Source organism: Aythya ferina, assembly GCF_964211825.1.
Source record: "Aythya ferina genome assembly, chromosome: 3".
Classification (NCBI taxonomy): Eukaryota; Metazoa; Chordata; class Aves; order Anseriformes; family Anatidae; genus Aythya; species Aythya ferina.
In genome coordinates this window covers 50,413,586-50,431,337 of record NC_140298.1, presented here as the reverse complement: position 1 = coordinate 50,431,337, position 17,752 = coordinate 50,413,586, and the positions used below count along the sequence as shown (strand labels likewise).

The 17,752-nt window shown below is 35.7% G+C and overlaps 1 protein-coding gene across 6 annotated transcripts in view; it reads right to left on the bottom strand.

Annotated features, from left to right (window-relative positions):
- ADGB (androglobin) overlaps window positions 1-17,752 on the bottom strand; it is a 117,883-nt gene that overhangs the window by 7,713 nt on the left and 92,418 nt on the right. For 4 of the 6 annotated variants that reach the window (XM_084513821.1, XM_084513824.1, XM_084513823.1 and 1 more), the window contains 4 exons: window positions 12,206-12,408; window positions 10,921-11,032; window positions 2,620-2,804; window positions 765-920 (listed from right to left, as the gene is read on the bottom strand). In XM_084513821.1, the coding sequence (XP_084369947.1) occupies window positions 765-920; window positions 2,620-2,804; window positions 10,921-11,032; window positions 12,206-12,408 (656 nt within the window). The remainder of the gene's footprint in view (window positions 1-764; window positions 921-2,619; window positions 2,805-10,920; window positions 11,033-12,205; window positions 12,409-17,752) is intronic. The other 2 variants (XM_084513822.1, XM_084513825.1) reach the window with 1 other exon arrangement.

Below are 17,752 nucleotides of genomic sequence, written 5' to 3'. Positions count from 1 at the left end.
AGGATGCAGTGCTTGCATTTTCAGTCCCAGCACAACCAACCAAAACCACAAAGAAATGCATCTCTCCTTAGATGAGAATTTAATAAAATGGTGTCAGAAAATTGTATGAGCTTTGCATACACAGAAATGAGAAAATCTGCCAATGTAACTGGAAAGACCCATGAATGAGGTTTTGCTTCTGAGATATACCTTTAACACTGTTGTGTTAAAAGAGCCCAGCTGCATTTGATACATCTGAATTAGTATTGCTTCTCCAAAATGGTGAATTAATACACAGTGGCATGTACAGGCTCATGGGTACCTGCAACCTGGAAGGAATTTGGGAATCCTGGTTGTAGGAGACAATTAGATTGATGATATGGCCAGGTGCCAGTTCTTCAACAGGAATCTTCCTGGCATGTTTATAGCAATGTATTTCTCACTAGAATCTGTTCATGGTAAACATTCAGCTTGCCACAAGTGGCAGCTTTGCACTTGTGCAGAGGTAGCAAGTGTTCTAAGGAGAATCTTTTTTCTGTTCAGTAAAACAGAAACTAAAGTCTCAGTGATCTCAAGAAGCCTAAAGTAGACAATATAGATTCCTGCTCAGAAGTCATGCACATCAGCACTTTTGATACTTTTGGCTGTGAAAAAATTTCCCATCTTCCACCAAATGGTGAAGTGGAGAGTCAAGAACTTGTGTCTCAGTTTTGGTAACTGCTCAGCTGTCACAAGTTTTTGCAACTTGTGAAGACACATTACCACAAGGATTGCTCTCTGATTACCTTGACAGCTCTTCCTGGCTCTGCAGACTCCCATGCTTGTTTCATGGCTTTGATCTCATCTGCTTGCTGGGTGTCTTTCTTCACCTCCAGAACTTCTGCCTCTCTCTGCTCACTAACTAGACGTAAAGTCCAGTACGGTTTGTTTAAAGCATCTTGCTGAAAGTGAAGTACCGTAAACATATTTATAAATATAAATCTATTATTACTATTAGGATGAAACTGTATTTCTGTACCTTTGTAATTTTCACAGCTGGTATACATTATACATTGATAGAAGTTGACTTGCATAACTGAACAAACACTGGCTGACAAAGGAAAGGAAACTTGCTTTGCAACAAGCCCCTCTAAGGTAGTTTGTATGCCTTGCCCAACCCCTAATCTAGCATGCTCTACATTCCCAGCTCTTCTCAACAGTCCGAACATTTTTTTCCATGTAATTATCTCCCTGTCAAGTTTTTTTCCTTCATTCCTTCCCCTACTTTCCTTCTTTCCACATGCTTTTTTTTTTTTTTTTTTTTTTTTTTTTTTTTTCTCCCAGAAGTCTTACTATTTTTTAACCTGGATTTTTCTGTAGAAATGTATCTTGCTCTATCTCTGTTGGCATCAGATTCTTTCCAATCACTTCCCAAATTCTCTAAACTACTTTAATGCAAGCTTCTCCAGAACCATAGAATGCAAGTAGTGCTCAAAGGGTAGGAGTCTATTCTGCTGTCTGACTAATAAATGAAATACAGTGCTGCACATATTTCTCAAAAGTGTACCATCTCAAGAAGCTTGAAGCCCAAGATTCAGAGGTAGAGATAGGAGCTCAGCTTTTCTTCATGACTAAAGGCAGACATCTTCTTAATCAGCAGGCAGTCTCCTCTAGAAACCTGCATCTATTTTTGTGACGCACTGAAGAGCTCCCAAAACCTATCATCCCAGCAGCTGTAGCATACCCCAACACTGGAGCTGAAGGCAGAAATCTGACACAGCCTGGAACTGCATCACATTTATGTGGCTAACTGTCTCAAATGCAGCCACTCTGACTGCTCTGGAAGAAGGGTTAAGGCACTGTTCCTGAACTCAGTATGATGAGGTGTGGATATGAATCATAAGGAAGCTTGCTGTGCAATAACTTTAGTCGACAAAACAATGTAGTAGAAATTTCTTCACAAAAAAAAAATAAAAAAAAAAATATGGAGATGCTCTCCCACTGAAATACCACCCACGAGGCAGCCAAAAACGAACAAATGACCAAAAAACAGCGAAGGCAATGCTATTAAAGGAAGACCTGCCAGTTTCTTCTTCATCTTATATTAATCTGTTTGCAATCCATAAAGTCAGCTATTACTTTTAAAACATGCATACAGGTTGGTCAACCACAACACATTCTACCCTACCACAGATGAGAAGAATTTACAAGCAGTTAAGTGATTTTTCTTCCACTGTATATCTATAAGCTAATAACAATTATAACATGTAAGAGAGGAACTAACCTAAGGAAAAGACCTATTTTATCTCCCTGGGGGTTCCATGAAAACCAGTACAAGTGACTAATTAGAAATCAAGATGACAAATTAATGGAATTTAATAAAACTTCAGCAGAGACAGAAACTAGATGTTCAAAAGAAACTGCCAGTGGTTGTGTTGCACGTAAAGAAATGAGCACATCACATCTCTAAATGGAGGATACCTGTCCTTTACATGTGCAATTCAGTCGTTCTCGGGTGTAAAGTAAGAAGTTGGCAAAGCAGGGCATAGAGAAACACAAGGGATACACTAAAAGTACTAGCAATTCTGATCAACAGAACAGAAAATACTTAGCATAAATATTACACTTTCAACAAATCCAAATTCTTATATTTGTTCTCACCTGACATTCAGGTTGAAATAGAGACACAAGTGATCCCCTATCTTTATTGGACTTGTCCTTTTCTGTCTTCTCAGTTGCTTTCTCTTTTGATTTTCTGTTTGATTTAGGAACACTTGCAGACCTTTGTCCTTCAAGATTATTGAGTGCTGGAAGAAAACTGCGCTCCTCATGTTTTTCACCATGCGCTGTTCACATGTAGTTACGATGCACAGTGAATTGAAGGATACCATTGTCATCCATAAATGTATTTTCCCCATATAACATACAGGATGGAATAACAGAATAGAACAGCAAGAGGAAAGACAAATAAAAGCCAAATAATTAGTTGATACTGTTAAGTACTATAGTATAATTAATTATTGGAATAAGAAATAAACTGGGGACAAAACAATTTTTAAGAATAGACTTACAAGGTGGTTGTATTCTGACAGCCTTATTCGTTCTAAATGGCACTTAATGGTCATTTTACCAGTCCCTGCACTGTTGCCTTGTCAATGGGTCAGTCCAAAAAGGAGATTGCAATCTACAGTATAATAATCTGATTCTTAGTTATTTTATATAGTCTCATACAAATTCTATCAGTGCAATGCACCTGGTAGGTGAGAAGTTCAAAGCAGTCAAAGCCAACATTCTCACTACCTCATATCCCTGTAAACCTGAAAGAGTGGAAGGGAAGAAGCACACACAAACAAAACAGACAAATGAACAATCAAACCACATGCCAAAACGTAAGAAACTTGAAACAAAGAAACATATTTGAGACGATGCATGCTAGGGAAAATTAAAATGATAATTTTGAGAATAGTCGACAATAGTCAGACAAATTTTTGGATTAGTTATTTAATCTTCACAAGTATGTGCTCATTGTATGACCTGTGTTTGAAGTAAAGATGCTGAGAAATGAAATTTGTGACACTTTCATTCTGCACTGTCTTAGCTGGGGGGAGCTATTAACAAGACTTTTTGCATGCCATATTCTTGTTAAAAAATAAAAAAGGATAAATGAATTCTGCAATAGAATATAGATTTAATAGCATTGGAACAAGTCAACTGAAACAAGCTGGACTGGATCCACAACAATATAAGATTAAAGATCAGTGTCTGAAATCTGTCTCACCCCACATTCATAGTGCTTGAAACATTAAAACAATGGCTGAAAACCTAGATTTGATCAATTCAATTAAACAAGCAATTTCTCTTTGAAAAAGAGGAAATGAGTAACTGTTTTAGAGTCTGAAAATAATAACAAGGCACCTTTCACTTAATGCTATGCTTTTCTAATCTCTTTCCATGGAGGGCAAATCAAAGTGCTGCTTGATTTGCTCCAAAGTCCACTAAGATATTCCACTGGCTTTAATGAGCATTGGATCAGATCTGCAATGCTGTGGCTGAGTTTATATGGAAATATAAAATGTAAATTTGGAATGTTTACAAGCATATTTATAACATACATGTAGTAACTACACATGCAAATATAAATAATATTATATATATGTATATTAAATTATATATTACATGTGTTTATGTATAAATTACATTCTATTCTCCTCAAATAATGTATCTCCTTAAATAATGTACAATGATACCAAAGCACTAAGCATAAATTGATTCAATGCAAACAAAGCATACATTAAATAAGGAAATCAAAAGTTAAAGCAGTCTCTACAAATACTGAAGCTATTAAAACAACTCCAGAGGAAATGCAAATATAAAACAGTGATAATGTTACTTGAAGTTATATCATTACACAAGTGTCTTTCCATTTAATTTCACATTATCATAACATATTAGCACCATAAATCAGACTAGTGCACATACATTATTCAGTAAATTATTATTTGTTAAAGATAAGTTATTTATTGTTTATGCAAACACCAAGAGACATTCAGTGTTATTAGCTAAATCATATAAGACAAAAAATATCTATTGCATTGGATAACACAAGCTTTGTCTGGTTTCTGTAAATATTTTACAACTCTGAAATGTAATATTTTGATGTTCTGGACTTAATTACTAACTTCTCAATATATATCATGTGAGCATACGAAATGACGGGGCTAAAATGAGCTATCCTGTTTTAATTTCTAGTGTGGGGTCTTAGGACGGGATTCAACTGAGCTCTCACAGCTAGCTACCAGTAGACTGTGTTGTCCGTGTTCCCTCAGCAGATTTCACTGATTTGGGGATCATCCTCCAGAAATTCCTGGAGTGGGCACTGACTGCAGTTGGGCAATAGAGCTTGCAGTCCACTCAGGCTGTAAGGGAGAATGTGAGTGGCTCCTTGGGGCTTTTCCCGAGGCCAAAACTATGCAAATGCTTTGCACTGGGATGCAATAAGTAGAAAGGCAGAGAGAGAATACAGAAAGTAAAAGGTCATGGCTGAATTTCAGCTGACAAGAGATGCACTAATCATCAGAAACTCTCAGTGGCAGTTATTGTATATGTATGGCGCAAAGGAAAGTTTGGGCATCTCACCAATTGTCAGTGATGACGAACAGCTGGTAGCAACATTTGAAATTAGCTTCTCTAGAACTTTACAATCATTTGTCAGAGATTCATTTACTCTAATGCCAGAAGAGACCATAGCAACATCCAGTCTAATGTCCTGTCTATAACAAGCTAAATAATTACACCAAAGAATTCCTGTCTCAAACTCATAACTTCTGACTGAGATACAAATACTTTCTTGTATCTCCCACATGCTGTAAGCACTTACTGGGATTATACAGTAGTTAACAGAAAGGACTGTTACGTGTCCCATGAAAGCTTTTAGGTTTAGCTGGAGAATGACTGAGAATCTCAGCTGTTGCTTTTCCCATCTCTGACTGGACCCTGAAAATGATTCTGGACAGATAGAAATGTCAAGGATCTTTTAAAGTTGGGCTCATCCAGACACTTAAGTTGCAGTAAAGCTGCACCAGAACAGAAGCAAACCACCAATACTGTATGGGGAGGTTAAAGCATGGCTTAGTTGACTACAGGTCTTAAAACTGTAGTGCCATCATGTATTCTCAGTGGTCTATTTTTTTTCATCTGCTTCATCAAACACCAGGGAAGTGATCACTTACTTACTATAGACAGGCAAGATGGGAAAGAGATGAAGAAAGGAAGAAAGGAACATCCTGCTAAACTTCTCACAAAATTCTGCCCTAGAATGAGACAGCAAGTTGTCCTGTGGGAAGACAGAACAAGTGCAAGAAACTTTCGCTGCTCTGGAGGAAAAAAAGGTTATATTCCAAAGGATATTGCCTTTCCTGCCTGGTTTGGGCAATCAATCTCACCCTACTATGCTAGCTTGATAGACAGACTGCTATAGTTGACAGTTGAAACTGATGAGGTAACTTGGGCTATACCTAAAATATGTGTTGCAGTCAGTATTCAGCCCACACTGATGATTCAACTTTTGGGTTGCTACAGTTGCACAATAAAACATCTGCTCTTACTGCAACAAAAGTAAAATCTAACACCCCCCGGCATCTTCCCCCTCCTCCCAAAAGTGGCTGAAAATCAAGTATATAAAACAAATCTTAAAATATTTTTGCTCACACAATCAACTTAAAATGGTATCGGCAGTTGCAAGATTTCCTTCTAATTTTTCCCCTTTTGCATAAGAATCCAGACTTTACATTTTACAACTTTTCCACTGAAGTCTTGCACCATTAACAGATCCCAGGGAGTAGGAAGAGATATAGATAAAAATCAATATATATTTTTGGCACTTTCTGATTTCTGTTTACTTGGGTTATCCTGGCTAATTTTTTTTTATTATTTCACTTGTGCAAAGTTTTATTTAATAAAACACTTTATAAGATGCTATATATATATAAAATATATATTATAAATAATATATATGACTATATAAATATGAATATTATTAATAATAGTCATAAATAATAAATATGACTATATATTAGTCATGAAATACCTTTTGCTAACAGTTCTACTTGCAAAAATTGTCAAACTTCAGTATTAAGGATTATGAAGGAAGAAAAGAGAAACAACAAAGACAAAATAAAAAATCATCACAACACCTGTATGCTGGAAAACTTACTTTCTTCAAAAATGTTCCTAACAAACATTTAATACCAATGAGTAGTATGAGTCTCCTAAATGGAGACTAGTTTAAAAAACCGGTAAATGGTGATACAAAGCAGAAATACTCTTTGCAGTGACGAATGAGCTTTAATACAAAACTAACTCCAGATGGCACTGTTGCCTTACATGAAAAAGTGGTACCTGAAATTGTGATTTGTTGCAGGAATTTTCCACCTGGCTCACTGCAGCTTTCTTAAAAATCATATGGTGAGAGGATGTCTTTTTGGCTAAGCACCAACATTGCTATTATATGAATTGTGTGTTTGACAAGTGGTGCTGGTAGCAAATTAAATTGCTTTAATTTGAAAACTGGTTCACCATCAGAAAAATATTCAGAGATTAAATGTTGTTTACTCCAAAATACCTACCTATACTAAGCACTCTAGTTAAAAATTGCTGTTAATAGGGGTACGTAAAATAAATGCTAAGTAGTAAATACAGGAAGTGTTGGTATGTGTTGTTTTTTAAACTGTTGGTGGCTTGGGCAATCTAGTTTTTATTCCATGAGAACACAATCAATTGGTATTCTTATATAAACAGAAACACACAGTTAATCTGAACTGTGAAATAGATTTTGGTTACTTTGAGAGGCATCAATTATTGGAGGACACAGAAATCTCTATTTAAAAAGAATCCAAATAGAAAATTCTCATTAACGCTGGCTGTGACTTGACTCTGTTTGACTATAAATGAGTCAAGGTATCAGCTAAAATGAAGAAGGGAAATTATGACTGAGTACTGCCACCAGGAACTGAACATGATACTATTCAAGTTAATGACAAGTTTCAGTAGTATCAGCTGAAAACTAGCAACAACAACAACAACAAAAAAAAAATAGCAAAAAAAAATCAGAGATTGTGACCTCCTTTGACCCACAGTTTTACAGATCATTGTGGCAGTTGTAGGAAAGAATAGACACCAGAAGCATGGCTGGTATGTTAAAAACAAGCTGTAGCCAAGTCAGAAGCTTAACACAATGCAAGAGGATGCAATTTTGTGAGCAACAAACTAAGAGGGTGAAATAACTACTAAAATAGCTGTCTGTGAATCCATCTGTAAGGCATAACCTCTCAAATATTATTGTGTTCATGATACAGTGTAATCTGTCCCATTTTCAACTCAAGCAGATATAACTTTCCATATCAAAAAGTCAGATATCAATCCACATTTCGGAGGCATTAACTCTGAATTTACAAGTTATGAAATTGGTACTTTGTCAGCTGTGGTGGCTAACAAATAATAAATCTACTGCTGTCTAAACCGAAATTGAACTCATGAGTTTACAAGCAGAGGTTGACCTAAAGATATTATAGTGGGAGATGCATTCTACAGATATTGAAACAGTTAATGTGATTTATAAACAAATACAATACATTTTCAATTTGAAACAATTGTCAACAAAGCAACTAGAAAATCGAAATAACAGATTTTCATTTTGGCCTTTTAGTAGAATTTTACATACATGCTGATGCAGTTAGCATTTAGATGGTATCGTGTTTGGCTGTATTAGACAATATAAATCTTGTGCTTTCTTACAACATATTATAAGGTCAATATTACTCTGCAAACATTACTCTTATCATCTTAACAGAAAGATGCCTTCAGACTCTAATCGATGATGAAACTTCATCTTACTGTTTAGTTCTTCCACCAAATATATTATACACATCAGCTAGAAGTATAAATAGCTAGCTTTGAGCCCAGAAAGTACTGCATATATGCAGTGTGGATTTTATTCATTGATGACCTAAACAAAAATTGAAATTTCACTGTTCTAGGGAACTTCTATATCTTGTAGACTGCATGGTGACCTTCATTCAGAGTGACAGATTACTAGATTACAACAGGTGGAACTAATGTGAACTCTTCTAAAAGAAATACAACAAGGAAGTGTAATACATTTCCTTGGTGCCTGTGGGAATGTGGGGTGGAGGCAGAAGAATACCAGAAACTGAAAGAAATATTCCCTCTGACACAAGATTCAAGTAGTAGCTCCAGAATTAAGACTATAATGGAGGTAAAAAGATGCTAGAAACCTGGTGACAAAAGAAACCTCTAAACAGCATTTTTGAGAGCAAGTTTTCACAAATATTACTGCTGTAGTTATTACTGTGGTAGCTTTAAGCTTTTTGTTTGTAAGAATGCCTCATAAATTATGCTTTGATCTTAGACTATTTTGAACTATAGGAGATATTCATAAGCAAATGGACTGACGCATTCACATTTTAAAGAAAAAAATATACAAAAATCTGTAACATCCCATTTCATTTGTAGCTTCTCTAACCAGTAAGTGCATCTATATAGGGTTAGATTGTCTGATAAAAGTTCATCTGCACGCCTGCAAAACAGCTCAGAGAGGCAGTGGCAGGAGGGGCAGCCCAGAAAATAGCCTGTTGAGCAACCCCAAAATACCCCAAATCTCTCCCAGGAGCCATCAGCCCCAACTTCAGGATTTCTGAGGAACATCCTGTCCAGGCTCCTCCCAAGAGCCATCCAGGCACGGAACCCATGACAATGAGACACGCGGAGCAGCTATCCATATCACCTTTCCCATTTCAGGTGGTTACAGCCTAGGAGTTGAAGGCATTACAGGATGTGGGGAAAAAAGCAGTTTGGTATACTACAGGATTTATCATGGGATATTTAAGGGAGGAACCAAAATTGGATAAAGGGATGGATTTAGGTGATTTGGGGAGGAACAAGAGTGGGAAAATAGAGAAAGAGGTTAAAAATTGACAGCTGCATGTCAATAGTTTATTGTTCAGTACACTTGTCCAAATGTGCCTCATGCCTGAGCTGTGCAGTCTGTCTTATCTTCTTACTGAATCACTTTCTAACACTTTCCTGAGTTGATACCATGTACATGTGTACAGATGGGGCTGTAACTGGAGCCAGACCATGGGTCAGAGGGCCCATCTGTCTGCAGTGCAGCAACTAGAGAGTGCTGCTTTGAAAGCAAGCATGTAATTGCTAGATATGATCAAGCTGGACCAGTGAGTGAATAGACAAACTGGGCTGGGAGCAAGGGGGTGCATGGGTCTCTAAGGGCCAGTTCTGGATGCAAGAGGGCCTGTGCATCTCGAGGAAAGAAAGCACAGCTACTGGAACCTGGGATGACCTAGCCAGCTGCATGTGTGTACCAGCAACTGGTGTACAGCTGAAGCCTCAAGGGTATGTATTTTCAGATGTCAGCAGCTGGAGAGGCTGGGGTCCAGGGACCAGACTAGGTGTATAAGCCCAAGTGCTGGAAAGATCCACCTTATATGTGTATAGTCTCACTAGACTTCCATTCTGTCCAGACAGAGAAGGGAGCAGGACGAGGCCATTGGTGCTGCCTGTGTTCACGTGAGCACTCTGAGCACCTGTCCATGATCTGTATGGTTGGCCATGTGTATATATATCTATATATGTAGTTTCCATATGTTCTGTGTACACATGCCTGCTGAGAATACAACTTCAGCCTCCCTACTGGTTGGAGCTGGCAAAAAGGAGCTACAGCAGCCTCAATCCAGCTGCTGGATCCAGCAAGATGTATTTTCATTTACAATATTTAGGGTTTAAAATATTGAGTATCAGTGGTAAAAGAAGAAAATATGAGACATTTGTATAATCTCTAAGATACTTACTAATATTCTAACTACTTTTAATATGTATTGTTTTTTATGTCCCTTAAAAAGAAAAGGGGGGTGGGGGAAATGTTGCAGAATATTTATGCAATTTCTCCATCCCCTTCCTGGCTAGAATACAAAGCATATTCTTGGGACCTGTCCCTGGCTGTACAGAAGTAATACATATCCTGAAAACAGGCCTTCTGTCCCTTCCTGTTAGTGCATTTTCTTAAATTATTAGCAGGCATGCATCTCCATTTTCAGTAGAAACTTCTATATTTGGATTTAGTCTGTCAGGACATTGTGCCACTTCATTGGTCTCTCAGACATGCTTTGGCAACTGTTCTAGAACCCTACCTAAAGTTGAGCCCTAAGAAGCTCAGGTAACCTCTGATTTCATCATTTTTGAATTGAAGGTATGGAATCACACAACTAAACTCCAGTTCTATAAACCTCAGAACAAAGAGATTATTGCTTAATTATTTCACTCAAACAGTGAATAAAAGAAATATCATATGGTATAGGCTTTTAGCAATATACATTAAAAAAAATCAGTAACATAAAGCATCTGACTAAATATGTATTAAGGGTGACGTACCTTTGATTTCATTTTTCTCCATTTCTTTCACTGTCTGAACAAACAGCAACTGACTCTCTGTAAGTGGCCAACTATTATATAACACTAATGCCTGTATGATATACTTGTGAGACTGTGAAAGAAAATGCAATATGTTAACATGCTAAGAACATAACTACAGAAAGTATTCAAAAACCCTGTAGGTTAGTAAAGTAGCAGCCATTGAACTCAGCAAATGAAACACATAATTAATTTACAAGCTTGCACATTACAGTATTCACAAGAAGCTTAAAAAATTAGTGTTAATTCCACAGATTTTATTTTAATTCCTGTGAAATTAAACAATTACTCATGTGTTTAATGAACTGAAACTAAATTGGACTATACAATAAGGAGCTACATTCCATTAAGTCTTCCATGTTACTTTCCTGTGTATGCCATGTGCTAAGACAAAGAATTCTGTCTTTCATTTTAAGACCTACTACAGAGCTTTGAGCACTAATACCAGCATTCAATAATATCACAAAGTGAGGTGGAGATGGCAGGGTAAATGGGTTGTCTGAAACATTTTTTACACTGAACAGGAAATGATCCCAATACTTTTTAAAAAATTGTTTTCCAACTCTTAAAGCCAGTATTTAGTCGAAGAAAAAACACTGGATTTTTTTTTATCAATGATTTATTTTTCTTATAATATTCTGTTGCAATTGAACTCAATTATCAGGAAGAAACCATAGAGTAACATGGAAACAGAGAAACAAAAATGCTAAAACAAAATATTATTTTATAAGAAACTAATACTAGGTAAAGTTAAGAGAAATTCACAATTTTGACATCCCTCTCTAAGCAACTCTAGGCTGAAGAAGCATGTGTGTGTGTTACTAAAGCATTCAGCTGACTGGCAACTGGTGCTTCTGCAGCAGAATTAATAAAGCTGGCCTTTTCTTACATTACATGTCAAAGAAAAGTCGCATTGAAACATCAGAAGTTTAACTTGTTACTGTTTTTTTTTGTCTCTTAGCTGCAAGCCATGTTATATTTGAATTTAACTTGGTATGTGAAGAATGCCTGAGGACTAAATACATCTACCTCCTTGATTTGAAAACAAAAATGACCCCTTATTAGTTGGTTATTCATATAGGTACATTATCCTTTCTCCACAGGCTTACTCAGAATCTAACAACAATCTTAATTTTGTTTTCCTCATTCATGCCTCAGGATATCAGATCTCCACATGCACTAAAAGAATGATCAATACCTCTTCACTGAATTCCCCACTAAATTCCAGTAATTTGAAATCTCTTACTTGTTGTGGGCTTCCATGATTATTTTCAAAGTTTTCCAAGAGGAGGGATTCTTCTTCTAATGTAAATAAACCTTCTTTTAAAGGTCCCGGCTTGAAAGAAGCTTTGGTATCCTTTGGAGTTGAAATATGACCTTTTTTTTTGAATACACCAGTTTCTGAATCCTTCTTTGTAATGCTTTGAATAATCTCGGTTTTACTTCCTGCTAGATGATTAAAAATGTAAGTGTTAATTTCCAGAAGTTCTGTGAACTATTAGTATAAAGTAAACAGATGCCACCAGAAACTATACAAAGAATTACTACTATAGTTAATTTTCTCATGCTGCATTGTGATCATAAGGTTCTAATTAAAGTTATGCTTGTTATCCTGATTTCATTCTTCATACAAATCACAAACCCCTTCATAGTAAGAAATTTGAAAGACTGTATAACCAACTGTTGTTACTCTTTATAAAAAAGATTATAATTTGTTTCCCTGCAAAATCCACACTCCTCTCCAACACTAACCATCACAGCACTGTGCTATATATTACATAATATGGATAGCCTCATACTCTATATAATGGATACCCAATTAACCTATTTTAATAAATTGTGTGCATTTGCAGAAGGAGGGGAGAGATGCATTTGCCACAGTTTTGGCAACTGTTATCCTTACAGAAGTCTCTTACATCAACCTGGCACAAAGGTCATAGATGACAGCTCAAACAAAGCCAGTCTTGAAAAGACGTATACAACTATTTGTAATCTATCTTTTATAAAGTTATATCCTGATCTCTTACAGGAGGTATTGATGTGGAAAAACTGTGAAACCGGGAATGTGCTAAATAAAGGCTATAATAGAAGTATTAGTCCAGAAAATTTAAACCTGTGCACATTCACACAAAATGAAAATCTTTCAAAAGGGAAGTGTGCAAGAGTAGGTAATTCTTTCTCAGGCTAAAGAAGTCTAGACTACTGTGGGATTTATGTAAAATTTGTACCCACCTCTTGTGACAGATGGAAGAAAAATATAACCCTAGGAATTCTGAATGCAGGTGAAAATGAATAACACTAGCTTAATACTCAATCTGATATTCTAAAAAGTCTCTGAGACATATACAGTGAAATCTCATTGTTATATATACTCTCGTGATTGTTTTTGTTTTATCCTCCCATAACTTTAGTCTGTGTTTTCAAATGTGTAATCTCAGAAAGATCTCAGAAAAAGTATTTTTTTCTACTGTAAAGAAACAATCCTGACTGCAAATGGAAGAATAATTCTGCATACAGACTTTTTCCAATTGGATAACTTGCCTTGAAGTTACCATTCACAATATTTGTATAAACATTTCTAATAAGGAATGATCTTCAATGCCTGCTTGAGCGCTGTCATCAAGCAATAGTGCAAAGAATTTACCAAAAGGTAGCTTTAAAGTAACGAAGCCAAATAAATGTACTCCTTGTAGTCAACAGAGAAGCTCTGGAGAAGCCTACCTCTAAGTGTTATGGTAAATGGGATTCAAGGGAGGTGATATTCTTTAGGCTGTAATTAACTTTCAGGAATGCCTCAATGTCCTCTTCTTTTCACTCTCCTAAACCTGAAGAGTGTAAGCATTCAATAATTCTATAATAGTTTGCCAAGAGGATGATCCTACCATAACGATAACTCAGTTTAGAATGGTGCAATCCTACATGAGACCACACGCTGGCCGGAAAATTCCCTGAAAAGCATACACAAGCAAAATAACACTTCTAGCCGTTGTCACCAGGTGGTGCTGTTACACCAAATTAATTTTCCTCTTGCATACCTATCTGTTCATCTCGGTTTTTGTAAGCAAACTTCTGACTAGAAGGAACTCACACTTACCTTGATTAGGCAGTGCCTTCTGGATTTTTTTTTTTTCTTTTCTCTCTCTCCTTTTTTTTTTTTTTTTTTTTTTTTTAAAGAGAACAAGTGGATACCAATAGTATAAATCTCGTATTATATGTCCATTGTACAAATCCCTACCTGAATTTCTCATCATTATGTATGGAGGTTCCAATGCTGTTATTGTACAGGGCATAATTTCCTAAAACTTCTGGCAACAGTAAAGAAACATGCTTTTACAGTGCTATAAATTGCACCTACACACACTCAGCAGGTTGGGTAATGTGATGCTGTCACACTTTTTATACTGTGCACATTTCATAATCTTTTTGTTTGTTTGTTCTGATTATCTGAAAGACTTGGAACATTTTCACAACAGGTGGACTTTGTGATATATAGAATGCCTATATTTTGGAAGAGAACTTCAATGTTAAAGCACATGGTGTAGTATTGTAAAAATAATAATAAAAATCAGCAAATAGTCACTACCTCACAGTTTCTCCTTCCAAATGATGCATCTCTGCATACTCACACACACTTAAATGGCATCATAATATTAATTTCACTTTCAAATACATTATAAAATCATACAAACATAGAATTCATTAAAAATAAATCATTACTACTTTTTTCCAGTTAGAATTCAGTGGCTCCACTTCTGAATATGAACATGAAATGACAACACTCCTATTTTCAAGCATGTTAGTGTAACTGAATCTCTTAGTCTTATGTGCTGAAATAAAAGCCTAATGTGTGTGTATTATTTCTGAGGATATTTTGAAAAGTTCCTCCTGTCTATCTCCCCTGCTTGCAGTGGCAAAGACAAAATGTCCCCATTAGTTATTCTGCTCCATCCTCCCCCTTCCCACATCAGCTGGAACCCATTTCTCTTCTTTCTTCTGATAGTGCCTTTCAAATTATTCCAGTCTTCAGACTATGATCTTTGTCAACAAGCTGGTTTTCTGAAGGAAATTTTTTCTTCACATTACTGAGGGTAACTTGGCAATTTATTTCAAGTATTTGTACTGTTAATCCTAATCTCAGCTATCCTGTGCCTTTCCTACTTTTTTCATCAGTTTACTGTTAAATTTACTAATCCATTCCCACATCCAAAAACAGTTATTAAAAGCAACCGTTGATTACCATGGTAATTCAGTCAGAGTAACATGGTGGTTTCTCCGTGACTTCCTTTAAATACTTACTTTGTCATCTGATGAATTACATTTTAAGAGCATATTCTCTGTTGCATTTAATTTTGCTTTACTGGAAATAGCAAGATGCGTGTTTCATAAACATGAAGAAATTAGTTAATTTTCCCATGAAGCATTGGAAATTTAGATTTTTATTTTTTTTCTAAAGCATCAAGTTGCAAAAACACACAGTTCAAAATAGTGAAGATGAACACATGAAATACAATGTTATTTTGGGCTTTAGCAAAGCAATAATCTGATATCTGTACATTTTGTCTTTGCCTTAGGATCTGAATATGCTCAAACAGGCAGGAACTGATTGATTTACAGAGGATTCATTGTTTAAAATTCTTCATAAAAGGACTTAAGAATTTAATCTTACAACACTGGTGCATAGTGGTGTACATGGAGAGTACAGTAGCTGACTTGATTGCTTATAAACAATTGCTTTATTTAAGTGAATTTGTAATGCTTATGAAGATTACAAGATTTTGAAGATTTTCAAAATGAAAACTATAGATGTAGTGGAAAATTCAAAATATGACACAATATTACTAGTAAAATTGATATGTGAATTAATAAGTGAAGTGTATATAAAACTAAAACAAATGAAGATTATGCAAAAAAAAAAAAAAAAAAAGATGTCACAACAGTAGCTGATCTCAAATCTGCTAGATACAATAAATGTAGCAGAAACATGTAGAACATGCGTCATTTACATTAAAAATGACCTAAGTATTGTAGGGACAATTGTAGAAAATACACCTAAGAATCACATATCTCATTAAGTTGTATTTATTGCTTCTGAACAGAAAAATTAAGCACCACTTAGAACTCAAATGTCAATCAACTGGCTGAACGTAATTTTAGATGACAAAACCTTTCAATACAGTTTCTTTTCTATCTTCTTGAATTCCCCAGCCCTAATGTTATCAAACCATAAAAATGCCAGTAACAAACAGCTGTTATCTGATCATAGCTCTTGAACACTGAGTTTGGCAAAACTTAAACTTCTGAAAGCCTGGAATTGAAGCATTAAAGAGGACACCTAGATAAGCTAACTATGCTCTCTAGAGTGTGCAGGAAGTTGTCTTGCTCCATCATAGGGCTGAAAACAAAGCATCACTATAATCTCAAACTAAAGGTTGTCTCTATTCAGTCTGGTTGGAAATGAGTACCTGCTCAGTTGTACATAATATCCAAGAATACTGGATTAATTTTGCATCATGAAGAAAAAAGGGAAGGAAAAAAAAAATACAATGCATGAGACTGCCCCTATCACAGGACCAGTGAATGACAGAGACTGAAAGAAACGTCTGGCAATTATCCATTTCAAATCCCCTTCTCAAAGCAGGGTCAGGTGGCTCACAGCCACTTCCAATTGTTACTGTGGTTGGAGACTCCAAATCATCTCTGAGCAACCTGTTCCAATCTTTGACTGCTCTAAGAGTAAAAACAAACAAACAAAAAAAAACTTTTATAATGCTTACTTTTACATTTCTATATTCCAGTTTGTGCCTGCTGCCTCTTGTCTTGTGAATGGGCATCACTGAGAAGAGCCTAGCTTTATTTTCTTTCTCTCCCTGTCCCCTACCCCAGGTATTTATATGCTGCCAACTTTGGACACAGAGTATATATTCATAATGTTGGTTTGCTGAATTGCACAGAGTCAGTTTTAATTAATGTCCTCTGGATTTATATTAGGTACAATCACTAGTTCCAAAGCATTTGATCAAATATATGAATTTTAACATACTTATGAAAGATGACTTTTGAACACAGACCAGTTCGCACCATGAACAAGAGCCAAGTTGACAAGACTGCAATATAATGAACAGCAATAAAATTTAATTGGGAAAAAAAAAAAAAAAAAAAAAAAAAAAAAGAAAGAAAGAAAGAAAAGAAAGTACACCTTTAGTGAATAAACTTCTCAGATTCAAATTTTCAGGCAAAAAATGAGCGGAGTGGTGGGTGTTTATTTCAAATAAATTTGGGCTAAAAGAAATTTTGTTTACATTCATATGCTCCCATAAGGGATAACTTCCTCAATATCTCACTTGCTGTCATAAAGTGTTGACAATATGAACATTTAATAAATTTTAAAGTCCTGGGCAAGTAGCTTTTCCTTCAGTGACTTCCATTTCCATGATGAACATTATGTAGCTGCTGTAGAGGCAGAGTCAAAACCAGACTGTATTTATCCTTAAGAAAATCTCATTTATTCAAGAGTCTTTTTGTTTGTACTCTGGCTTATATGGTGGATAAGAAGCCAATAACATGTGTGTTTCTGCTAAAAGGAGTAATGCTTAAGATGGTGCACTCAAATGATAGGGTTCATTATAATCTATGAATATTCCACCATGAACTGTAACTTGGGCATCTTTTTTTTTTTTTTTTTTTTTTTTTTTTTTTTTTAACAAAAACAAAACATTGACCTTTAAGATCAAACAAATAAAGGCAAGATCTTGAAAAGAATGTATATTTCCATTCTCAAGGACAAGGAAAATAT